At 42.1% G+C, this 13,371-nt stretch overlaps 1 protein-coding gene across 4 annotated transcripts in view; it reads left to right on the forward strand.

The window, feature by feature from the left end:
* Positions 1-13,371, forward strand: part of IL31RA (interleukin 31 receptor A) — a 148,514-nt gene that overhangs the window by 107,916 nt on the left and 27,227 nt on the right. For all 4 annotated transcript variants that reach the window (XM_030193140.1, XM_030193143.1, XM_030193141.1 and 1 more), the window contains 2 exons: positions 817-990; positions 4,150-4,251. In XM_030193140.1, the coding sequence (XP_030049000.1) occupies positions 817-990; positions 4,150-4,251 (276 nt within the window). The remainder of the gene's footprint in view (positions 1-816; positions 991-4,149; positions 4,252-13,371) is intronic.

Here is a 13,371-nt window from a genome sequence, read left to right on the forward strand (position 1 = left end):
CTGTGGACAGGGTTAGAGATTTGTACAGCTCTGCTTGGGGTCAGAGTTGGGCTCCTGAATTGGCCACAACTAGGAACACCTTTTTCCTCAAGGTCTAACTTCATCTGAAACAGAGTAGGTTACAATAGCTAGGCTGTTCTTCCTCATAAAGCCTTAAAAACTAAAACCAGTATCTTAAAATACATTCTACAAACAGCAGGCAACCAATGTAGGGATTTTAAACCAGGAGTAATGTGTTCCTGTATCCAGCTTCTGTTAGTATCTTGGCTTCAGTATTGTATCACTTACAGGAGCCTCGGGGCTTGTCCTGGGAGACCACTGTATAAACTACTGTATTAGAATGATCAATACGGGCCATCGTGTGCTGATATACCACTTTTGGAAAATCTGCCTTTTTTTGGTATTCCACACTCATTGACCTTTATTCACACTGTTTATATTACTGCGATGCTTTTTTATGGTGGATATCAGACCAAAACAATTTAACACTTTCAAGTAGTACAAAATGCAGCGGCGTTTTCTTTGTTGGTGTTGACTTAGATCATACTGGACCAGTTGGGAAAGCTTTTCACTGGCTCCCTTTGTCTGCAGAGCTCTGTTTGGCCTTTAAATGTTTGTGAGGCACTGGTCCTAGAATCAGTTGTAACCTTTATATTCCAGCTATGTTTCCTAAGGATCCCATTAGTTAAGGAGGCCCATTTGGCTCAGAGTCCCAACAGAACTTTCTTTTGTTGTATCCTATTATTGTAGCATAAACTTCTGGTGGAAGAAATATGTGCATACAATTTCTAATTATGTGTGTATATCTTTTTACAGTGCAGGATTTTGTTTATGGAGTACAGGCAGTTAATTTAAAGGAACAGATGGTTGTGACATGGATGTCCTTAAATCCTGCAGTCTTCAGATATGTAGTTGAGTGGTGTGTGGTCTCGGACACTAATGTTTCATGGCAGCATGTATCATATTCCACAAACTGGACTGCTCCCACAGGTAAGAGTATCCTTCCTATTTTCTTTGTTGAATGTTAACACTGAAAATCTGGTCAGGATGTCCAGTATCACCATGTAATGCACAAAAGGAAACTATGTGCAACACCTTAGACCACTCTTACACTTTGCCTAACCTGAATGAGGCTGGAAACACTCCGGAACCAGAGCTAGTAGTTCCTGTTCAATAATACCTATTGGTCAAATTCCCCGTGGCTTCATCTGAAAATTCCTGAAAGAGGCCTCTAATTTTGACCCATGGAGCCCTATCCGCCAGCCCACTTGTAGTTTGAGACTCTGCTTTTAGTTTCCAGCTGAAGGTCTGAGGCCATCCTACCCTTAGTCAACATTTAATTTATTTTACTTCAAAAATATTTATTGTGCATTGATTCTAATGCATAATCTTTAGTGGGTTCCAGCAACATATAGGAAATAGAGCTATACCAAATAGCATATTTTACTATTCGTCTGAATATGAATATTTGAGTTTAAATCACTATTCGGCCAAATATGAATTATGTATTTGGAGCACTATTTGGGGCTGAATTGAATCAAATATGAATATTCAGTACAGACCTAACAGGAAACAGTGCTACATATTCAGTATAGCAATGAAGCCGATAAGTATAAAAGTAAATAAATGTAAAAGTTAAAATGTACAATAAAAGCAAAGAAGAAACCAGAGAAAGGCAGACTTAAAAACCAGAGATTTGACTATAGAAAAATAACATAAATGGTTGATTAGCTACAACCATAGGGGTCCTTTTACTAAGCTGTGCTAAAAGGGGCCATGCGCTATGATTAGTGTGTGGGTTTCCCCATTCACTGAGCCCACTGTTAGTGTGGCTGTAAAATGGCCACATTTTCCCAATTAGCATGTAGCCATTAGCACATGAGCCCTTACCAACACCTATTTAGTAGGCGCAAAGGGTTCATGTGCTAGCCATGCACTAATTGGTTGGCGTGTGGCAATGTAGTTGTGCTAATGAATTAGCGCTGGGCACGTCAACAATCCGCCCCCCCCCCCAAATATGCCCCGGAGCTAAAAATAATTTTTTAGTGCCAGGGAAGCATGTACAGATGCATGAACTACCGCCAGGTGCCTGAGCACTCCCTGTGGTAGTGCATTTTGTGGGGCATACACAAATTACACTGTTTTTGGGTCTAATTAGGGAATGTGACTTTAGTATGAATTATGAAAAATGTGAGACAGGCACAGTTTGGTATAGACGTGTGTAGTATCTGGAAAATAATCACGTTCCCTCTAGCTATAGATCTGAATTTCCAAAAATGGCCATATGTAAACAAAACTGGCACATAGAAAAATTGCTTATTTATTTACATAGTATCAAAAACAAAATGAAATGACAAGCATAATGACAAAGGTGGTCTTATCATGAAAATAGCTTGGAGCAAACACACATCAGACCCTACGGTAGACTTCTAATAGAGCCACATCCTAGCCCAATAGCATAATCAGCAATTACAAGACAACTATACAACCTGAAGGTAGATGGCACAGATGTCCAGCAGGTGGCAGGAGGCTCCCCAAATGAATCAGTCAGACAAAGCAGGGGCTGCTCTTCAGATCAGATGGAACGCAAACAGCCCTTTGCCTCAGATATGAGCCTCATTTATTTTATTTTTTGTTTTTTTAAATTTATTCATACTTTCATCCCACAATTATCCAATAATGAGTTTCGGTTCCATGTGGCTTACATCTAACAGTTGTTAGAGATTACATTGATTCAATTGCATTTACAAGGTTGTATGATGCTGTGTTTTACAGTGGTTGGCAAGATAACTATTAATGCATATGGAATACTCATTGGGTTTCTTGAAAAAGGTATGTCTTAGTTATTTTCTTAAATGAAAGGATGTGTTACAGTTAGAGGTTGTCTTGTATTTTGTTGTTCCAGAATGATTAGTGCATATTTTACTTAGAATTTCCTGAAGAGGTAGGTCTTTAGGTCTTTTCTGAACTGGAGGTAGCTCATGAGGCTTCTTATGACTATGGGAATTGAGTTCCACCATTTTGAGCCCAGGTAGCTAAATGCCACCGTGTAGGTGGACTTGCATAGTGTTTTTGCAATTGGGCAGGTGAAGTAGTAAGTAACCTCTGGTTCCTGGGTTTGCATTTCTTGGTGATAGTTTGATCATGTCTAATATATAGTCTGGTGATATGCCAAACAGTATATTGAAGATGATTGTACTAGCTTTGAAAAATAGTCTGGCCTTGATCGGGAGCCAGTGTAGCATAATGAGTAGTGGAGTTGCTCTATCATATTTTGACTTTTTGAATATCAGTCTCACTGCTGTGTTTTTAGATGGTCTGCAATGATTGTAGTAGGTTTTCTTTGCAGCCTATGTGTCCTGCATTACAGTAGTCTAGTTGGAACAATATCAGCATCTGTATTATAAGATGGAATGACTGTCTGGGGAAGTAGTCTCTGATTCTTCTCAGTTTCCATAGTGTTTTGAAGTTTTTTGACGTGATTGCAGCAACTTGGTCTTCAAGGGTCAGATGTTTGTCAAGAATGATTCCTAGTATTTTTATTTGTGTTTTGATTGTATAAGATTATTGATCTATTATGATGTTTTGGTAAGTGGTGGGGTTGTGCTGGCTAGATAGAACCAGAAATTTGGTTTTGTCTTGGTTCAGCTTGAGTTTGACAGTTGTGGCACATTTTTCCATGAGGTCGAGTCTTTTTTTTGGCCTTATTCAGTATCTCTGTAATGCTGTTGTTGAAAGGTATGTAGATAGTGACATTGTCTGTGTATATGAATGGGTTTAAACTCATTTTTTCCAGTTTCTTGCCAAGTGGAGCTATCAGGACATTGAATAATATTGGTGCTATTTCAGCAGCCCAATTATTAATAATAATGTGTGTAATTATGAGCTCATCTTAGAGAGTAAGGAAGCTAATTAAGCTTAAATTTTAGGGTGTTTTGGAGGATACATACAGGGTCTAAGCAAATGTGTTTTGAAAAAGTGACTACTGTGATTTTCCACAGATGAATAATTAGAGGTGACAAATTTTTCAGTCTTACTAGATAACTCTAATGCCTCCAAACTGATAGGCATTATTTTGATAAAATGAAAATCTTACAAATGTTGATACTATACAGCATTCATAAAGCAAATCTCTCTATTTGTCTACAGGGGCCTTTGAACCATTCAAATGTTATAATATATCAGTGTACCCTCTGTTTGGAGCAGAGGTGGGACAGCCATACTCAATACAAGCCTACTTCAAAGAAGGACGTAAGTATACAACACAGGATGTGCTCATGTGTGGCCTGAGAAAGCTGTGAACATTTAGCCAACAGGAAGAGCCATGCAGCAGTGTGTTGCCCACATCTTGCCACAAGAAGAAAAGTCCAGCACACAACAGCACAAAAGTGTCAGTGGGTCCTTTTCTCTCACTCTAAGAAGAGAGGACCTTTGCTGCTATTCTTTATAGGGGGTTTATGAATAAACTGAGCAGCCTAGGGGTTGTGTCCTAAGATAGTGGATTAGAAATTGGGTGACTGACGTACAACAGAGGGTGGTGGTAAATGGAATCCACTCAGAAGGGAGAAAGGTGAATACTGGAGTACCTCAGGAATCAGTTGTGGGACTGATTCCACTCAAAATCCATGTGAGCAATATTGCTAAAGTGTTAGAAAGAAAAGTTCGCTGACAGCACAGAAATTTGCAATGGAGTGCATACATTCTGTAGGGAATAGACATGAGAAGTGAGAAGATTTCTACAAAAACTAGGACATTACTTGAATGCTTGTTGTGGCTGTCTAGGTCTTGCCATGTCCATCCCCCTAGTAATGGAAGTGATGCTGAAGGAAAGGATAGTGAATTTCCTGGAAGCCAATAAGTTGCAAGATCTGAGACAACATGGTTTTACCAAAGGTAAATCGTGCCAAACGAATCTCATTGAATTCTTTGACTGGGTGACAGGAGAATTGAATCAGGGACATGCTATAGACGTAATCTACTTAGATTTCAGCAAAGCTTTTGACACAGTTCCCCACAGGAGGCTCTTGAATAAACTTGACAGGCTGAAGATAGGACCCGACGTGGTGAACTGGATTAGGAACTGGTTGACGAACAGACACCAGAGGGTGGTGGTTAATGGAATTCGCTCGGATGAGGGAAAGGTGAGTAGTGGAGTGCCTCAGAGATCAGTGCTGGGGCCGATTCTGTTCAATATATTTGTGAGTGACATTGCCGAAGGGTTAGAAGGTAAAGTTTGCCTTTTTGCGGATGATACTAAGATTTGTAACAGAGTGGAGACCCGGGAGGAAGTGGAAAACATGAAAAAGGATCTGCAGAAGCTAGAAGAATGGTCTAAGGTTTGGCAATTAAAATTCAATGCGAAGAAATGCAAAGTGATGCACTTAGGGAGCAGAAATCCAGGTGAGACGTATGTGTTAGGCGGTGAGAGTCTGATATGTACAGACGGGGAGAGGGATCTTGGGGTGATAGTATCTGAGGATCTGAAGGCGATGAAACAGTGTGACAAGGTGGTGGCCGTAGCTAGAAGGTTGTTAGGCTGTATAGAGAGGTGTGACCAGCAGAAGAAAAGAGGTTTAATGCCCCTGTATAAGTTGTTGGTGAGGCCCCACCTGGAGTATTATGTTCAGTTTTTGAGGCCGTATCTTTCTAAGGATGTAAAAAGAATTGAAGCGGTGCAAAGAAAAGCTATGAGAATGGTATGGGATTTGCGTTACAAGACGTATGAGGAGAGACTTGCTGACCTGAACATGTATACCCTGGAGGAAAGGAGAAACAGGGGTGATATGATACAGACGTTCAAATATTTGAAAGGTATTAATCCGCAAATGAACCTTTTCTGTAGATGGGAAGGCAGTAGAACTAGAGGACATGAAATGAGATTGAAGGGGGGCAGACTCAAGAAAAATGTCAGGAAATATTTTTTCACGGAGAGAGTGGTGGATACTTGGAATGCCCTCCCGCAGGAGGTGGTGGAGATGAAAACGGTAACGGAATTCAAACGTGTGGGATAAACATAAAGGAATCCTGTTCAGAAGGAAGGGATCCTCTCAAGCTTAGCCAAGATTGGGTGGCAGAGCTGGTGGTGGGAGGCGGGGCAGGTGGTTGGGAGGCGGGGCTAGTGCTGGGCAGACTTCTACTGTTTGTGCCCTGAAAATGGCAGATACAAATCAAGGTAAGGTATACACAAAAAGTAGCACATATGAGTTTATCTTGTTGGGCAGACTGGATGGACCGTGCAGGTCTTTCTCTGTCGTCATCTACTATGTTACTATTGTTACTCAGTTTATGGGTGATAGCAGAATGGCTGAAATATCAGGTTCATTTAGTTCGATGTGGCAAGACCTGGACAGCTGCAACAATCATAACGCCAGCTGCAGAAGCCTGAGAGAACATAGTCAAAAGCTCGCCAATTAAACTTTACAGCAAAGAAATACAAAATGATGCATTTGGGGTGCAGAAATTGAAAGGAGATCCATGCAAAAGAGTGTGAGAGGCTAATGTGCATAGATGATATGCAGGAGACATGTGGAGTGGTTGACTCTGATGCTAAGGTAAGGAAAATACTGTGATAAAAGTGGGAGTAAAAGCTAGAAGGTTGCTTGTCTACATACAGAAAAGCATAATCAGGAGAATAAGAAGTTACAATGCCCCTGTTAGGTCAGTGGTGAGGCCTCTCTGTGACACTGTGTTCGGTTCTGGAGGCTGTGAAGCCTTTTCTTGAAGACATAAGAGAACAAACTTGAAGAACTATGTATACCCTAGAGGAGAGGAGGGACAGAGCAGATATGATACAGATTCTTAAATACCTAAAAGGCATTAATCCACAAGAAATGAATCTTTTCCCAAGGAAAGGAATCTGTGGAACTAGGGAATATGACAATGAAGCTGCAGGGAGGTAGAATCAGGAGCATAGGGGCCAAATTAGCCATACCGCCGGGGTAGTGCAGGAGCCCGGCAGTAGTTCTAAAGCTGGTGCGTGCAGTTTCCTGTGGTAGAAAATAATTTCCCTCGCACTGCCTGATTACCGCAGGGTTAGCATGTGAGCTCTTAACCGCCTACTAAATAGGTGGCAGTAAGGGCTCAGGCAGTAAACAGCCATGCGCTAATTTTAATATTAGCGCATGGCCATTTACTTCCCCATTTTTAAAAAGGCCTTTTTCCTGCCATGGTATAAAGTGGCCCAGCTCGTGCCAATTTCATGTGCCTAAAACTAGAACAGGCCACTTTTTACCATGGCTTAGTAAAAGGGCCCAAAGTTAGAAAACATTTTTTCATGGAAAGGGTGCTAGATGCCAGAAATGCATTTCCAAAGAAGGTGGCAGAAACTTGTATTTGGCAGACCGACCCCTAGTGCTACATTCAAAATGGCAGTGTAAAGAGAGAGATGCTGCTGGACAGTTTCTTGACCAGAAGAATATTATTTGTCCAGGTGGGTCCATCAACATTGGTGGTTTCTGGTCAAGGGCCTCCTTATGCTGTGTACCTGGGCCAGCGGTGGCTTGGAACACATAGGATATTAGTTTACTTCTCTTAATGGGATTATGTATGCCCTTCACATTAAGCAAAATACATTTAAGTGACATTGAGAAAGATACATTGAAGTGTCATAAGTTGAAGTATAGCTATAACTACATTATGCTTAGTGAAAACCGAGACCGCAGAGAACAGCCCTGTGATAGGACAGCCAAATATACCAACATAGTAGAAGTGAGCATCCTTATGTACCTGTATATACTATGTAAACTGCTTTGAATATAGTTGCAAAAACCACAGAAAGGCAGTATATTAAGTCCCGTTTCCCTTTCCCTTTCCTTCTTAGGGAATATAACACTTAAATATTCCAAATTGAAACAAGCAGTAATTTGCATCATATAGATTACATTTTAAAGTCACAATTCAAACTGTATTATATAACATCATAAACATTTATTCATCAAACATACTTGGATTATATGAAAAGTTATATACTAATTCTGTATTTTATAATTACCTTTGAAACAGACCGATACATAACATAACCACAAGTTATAGTATATAGTTATTATGACATCTACTAACTATTTATTATCGATAATGCTGCTGAATTAGAAGTGAAGGAATACTGAGATGTGTATTATATATCTCTATGTATTGTCGATTGGGCTGGGCATTATACTTTCCAAATAATTTGCCAGAGTTTCAGGATCTGTAAAATCTTTTGTACGATTATATATTGTAACTCTCAATTGCACAGGATATAACATGCCAAATCTTGCATCTCTTAAGGTGAGGCCTGCACGCTAGCAGTTAACATAAGAATAGCCATACTGGGTCAGACCAGTGGTCCATCTAGCCCAGTATCCTGCTTCCAACAGTGGCCAATCCAGGTCACAAGTACCTGACAGAAACCCAAATAGTAGTAACATTCCATGCTACCAATCCTGGGGCAAGCAGTGGCTTCCCCCATGTCCATCTCAATAACAGACTATCCTGCTTATAATCGAACGAGAAAAACGCCCAAGTTCCGACCTAAATCGGGAGATGGACGTTTATCTCACAAAAACGAATAAAGCGGTATAATCGAAAGCCGATTTTTGGACGTTTTCAACTGCACTCCGTCGCGGATGCGGACAAAGTTGATGGGGGCGTGTCAGAGGTGTGGCGAAGGCGGAACTGGGGCGTGGTTATCTGCCGAACAAAGATGGGCGCATTTCACCGATAATGGGAAAAAAGTATGCGTTTTTAGCTAGAATTTAGGACACTTTTCCTGGACCCTGTTTTTTCACGAATAAGGCCCCAAAAAGTGCCCTAAATGACCAGATGACCACTGGAGGGAATTGGGGATGACCTCCCCTGACTCCCCCAGTGGTCACTAACCCCCTCCCACCACAAAAAATGTTTCACAACTTTTTATTTTTACCCTCAAATGTCATACCCAGCTCCCTGGCAGCAGTATGCAGGTCACTGGAGGAGTTGTTAGGGGGTGCAGTGGACTTCAGGCAGGTGGACCCAGGCCCATCCCCCCTACCTGTTACAATTGTGCTGCTTAATGCTTATTAGTCGTCCAACCCCCCCCAAACCCACTGTACCCACATGTAGGTGCCCCCCTTCACCCCTTAGGGCTATAGTAATGGTGTAGACTTGTGGGCAGTGGGTTTTGAGGGGGATTTGGGGGGCTCAACACACAAGGGAAGGGTGCTAAGCACCTGGGAGCTCTTTTACCATTTTTTTTGTTTTTGTAAAAGTGCCCCCTAGGGTGCCCGGTTGGTGTCCTGGCATGTGAGGGGGACCAGTGCACTACGAATCCTGGCCCCTCCCACGAACAAATGCCTTGGATTTATTCGTTTTTAAGCTGGGCGCTTTCATTTTCCATTATTGCTGAAAACCAAAAACGCCCAGCTCACAAATTGTCGAATAAAACATGGACGTCTATTTTTTCCCAAAATACGGTTCGGTCCGCCCCTTCACGGACTCGTTCTCGGATATAAACGCCCATGGAGATAGGCGTTTCTGTTCGATTATTCCCCTCCATGTACTTTTCCTCCAGGAACTTGTCCAAACCTTTTTAAAATTTAGATACGGTAACTGCTGTTACCACATCCTCCAGCAGTGAGTTCCAGAGTGAAAAAATATTTTCTCCTGTTTGTTTTAAAAGTATTTTCATGTAGTTTCATGAAGTATCCCCTGGTCTTTATACTTTTTGAAAGAGTGAACAATCGATTCACTTCTACCCATTCTACACCACTCAGGATTTTATAGACCTCGATCATATCCCCCCCTCAGCCATCTCTTTTCTAAGCTGAAGAACCCTAACCTCTTTAGCCTTTCCTCATGTGGGAGGAGTTCCATCCCCTTTATCATTTTGGTCACTCTTCTTTGAACCTTTTTTAATTCCACTATATCTTTTTTTAAGATATGACGACCAGAGTTGAATGCAATACTCAAGGTGAGGTTGCACCATTGAGCGATACAGAAGCATTATAATATTCTTGGGGCCCTGTTTACAAAGGCGAGCTAGTGTTTTTAGTGCATGCTAAAAAGACGCCCATAGGAATATTATGGGCATCTACACAGTTAGCACATAAAAACGCTAGTGCGCCTTTTTAAATAGGGCTCTTGGTCTTATTTTGCATTCCTTTCCTAATAATTTCTAGCCTGTTTGCTGTTTTGGTTGCTGCTACACACTTGGCAGAAGATTTCAAAGTACTGTCTGCAATGACACCTAGATCTTTTTCTTGATTGCTGATGCCTAAGGTGGACCCTAGCATCAGGTAACTATGATTTGGATTATTCCTCCTGATATGCATCACTTTGCAGCAATTCACATTAAATTTCATCTGCCATTTGGATGCTCAGCCTTCCTGTTTCCTAAGGTCTTCCTGCAATATTTCACAATTTGCTTGCGTTTTGACAACTTTGAATAGTTTTGTATCATTTGCAAATTTAATCACCTCACTTGTTGTTCCGTTTTCCAGATCATTTATAAACATGTTAAATAGCACAGCTCCATATGGCACTCCACTATTCACCTCCCTCCATTGAGAACAATGGTCATTTAACCCTACCCTCTATTTTCTGTCCAATTACCAATTCCTAATCCACAGAATGACATTGAGGGGCATAATTGAACGAAAACGTCTATCTCCATGGGCGTTTATCTCCAAGAACGGGTCCGTGAAGGGGCGGACCGAACCGTATTTTCGCAAAAAATAGACGTCCATGTTTTATTCAACAATTTGTGAGCTGGGCGTTTTTGTTTTTCAGCGATAATGGAAAATGAAAGTGCCCAGCTCAAAAACGAATAAATCCAAGGCATTTGTTTGTGGGAGGGGCCAGGATTCGTAGTGCACTGGTCCCCCTCACATGCCAGGACACCAGCCGGGCACCCTAGGGGGCACTTTTACAAAAACAAAAAAAAGGTAAAAGAGCTCCCATGTGCATAGCACCCTTCCCTTGTGTGTTGAGCCCCCCAAATCCCCCTCAAAACCCACTGCCCACAAGTCTACACCATTATTATAGCCCTAAGGGGTGAAGGGGGGCACCTACATGTGGGTACAGTGGGTTTGGGGGAGTTGGACGACTAATAAGCATTAAGCAGCACAATTGTAACAGGTAGGGGGGGATGGGCCTGGGTCCACCTGCCTGAAGTCCACTGCACCTCCTAACAACTCCTCCAGTGACCTGCATACTGCTGCCAGGGAGGTGGGTATGACATTTGATGGTGAAAATAAAAAGTTGTGAAACATCTTTTTGTGGTGGGAGGGGGTTAGTGACCACTGGGGGAGTCAGGGGAGGTCATCCCCGATTCCCTCCGATGGTCATCTGGTCATTTAGAACACTTTTTTTGGACCTGTTCGTGTGAAAAAAGGGTCCAACAAAAGTGTCCTAAATGTTCGCTAAAAACGCCTTTATTTTTTCGATTATCACCCTAACGCGTACATCTCTCCTCGGCCGATAACCACGCCCCAGTTCCACCTTCGCCACACCTCTGACACGCCCCCATCAACTTTGTCCGCATCCGCGACGGAGTGCAGTTGAAAACGTCCAAAATCGGCTTTCGATTATACTGATTTATTCGTTTTTGTGAGATAAACGTCTATCTCCCGATTTGGGTCGAAATCTAGGCGTTTTTCTCTTTCGATTATAAGGTGGATTGCCTCCTATCCCATGACTTTTTAATTTTCTCAGGAGTCTCTCATGAGAAACTTTTATAGAAACTATTATAGAAATAAAATTATGGAACAAGTAGACAAACATGGCATAATGGGACAGAGTCAGCATGGGTTCAGCCAAGGGAAATCATGCCTTGCCAATTTGCTTAATTTCTTTTAAGATGTAAATAAACACGTGGATAAAGGTGAGCTGGTTGATGTAGTGTACCTGAAAGCTTTTGACAAAGTTTCTCATGAGAGACTCCTGAGAAAATGAAAAAGTCATGGGATAGGAGGCAATGTCTTTCTGTGGATTAGGAATTGGTTTAGCCTTCTTTATCAAGTGCTTTGCATCTAGCTTGACACTGCTTATGTTGCTCCTTATTTTCTTTAGTCTGATCCTTTTTCCATTCTTTGCAGGATGCTGTTTTGGCCCTAATAGACCCCTTTCTCTTCACCTTTTAACCACACTGGCTGTTGTTTGCCCTTCTTTCCACCTTTAATATGTGGAATACATCTGGTCTGGGCTTTCATAATGGTATTTTTAAACAATGTCCATGCCTAATTTAAAGTCTTAATCTTTGCGGCTGATCCATTCAGTTGTTTTTGAAGGTGTGCAATATTTTTGCTCAGATACAAGAAGGATAGTTTTACCTTCAATAGTGTTCCTAGGTCAGCTGCCACCTGGGGCAGATTGCAGCTGCGCACCCCCCCCCCCCCCCATGAATCATGACACCTCCCTGCCGCATCACCTCCCCCCAAGTGCGTTGCTCTTACCTCTTGGAGGGGTGTAGGGAGAAGTCGCGCGGCTGGCGGCTCCGCCAGTTCCCTGCCCCAGAACAGGAAGCAATGTCAGAGGAAGCAGGGAACACTTGAGACTAACAGAATACCTGGCCTTTTCCACACATGAACAGAGGTAGGCTCTCATGAAGTATAGAATAAGTAACCACAAACTAAAAATAGAAATATGTAGACAAAAATTAAACTGGGTTTATCCCATCGCATGCAGGGTCCTGTAGTCCTGCTTTTCTTAGGGAATACAATAGGGAAATCAGAACTACAAATCCCTGCATTCAGTGAGGTAAACTCAGGAGTGGATCAGCCCTGTCAGGTGAATCTTGATCCAGTTGGCAACCCTAGGAGAAACTCACCTCAATTCAGGGATGCCTTCAACCAGAGAGCCTCCACTGTGGTCCAAATCCCACAACACTGCTTTATTTGGCAGACTGATCCCTTGTGATATACCCTGACACACCACTAGGGATCAGACACTGTCACTTTGGATGATGCCAGCGCCAGGAGTGAGTGGCACTACTCCTGCTTCCCTACTTCTAGAGATGGGTGAGAGATTCTGGGGTTGGGGGCTCCAATTAGGATCAGATTAGGGGTAGGGTTTAGTCCAGGGGCTCACTTGGGCTGCCAGGAATCTTGAGTGACCTGAGTAGACTTCACCCTTTTGCTCCTGAGCCTGATGTAAAGATTCATCACTAAAAGAAGAGTACAAACCCCTATGCTCGATTTTAATGTGCATGTTTTGTTCATTGGGAGCAATTTCTCATTCACAATTTGCATGTGTTTTGCAGTGATTGTACAACTGCTGTTCCCCTGCTAAAATTTCTTATTGCACTGGGAGTAAAATAAAATGTGAGAACTGCGCTAAAGAATAGTTTGGATTACTGCATCAGGGCCAGAGGCAGAGCCCAGGCATAGGAAGATAAAGGGACTCATACTGAGTCACACC

Source organism: Microcaecilia unicolor, chromosome 2 (assembly GCF_901765095.1).
Source record: "Microcaecilia unicolor chromosome 2, aMicUni1.1, whole genome shotgun sequence".
Taxonomy (NCBI): Eukaryota; Metazoa; Chordata; class Amphibia; order Gymnophiona; family Siphonopidae; genus Microcaecilia; species Microcaecilia unicolor.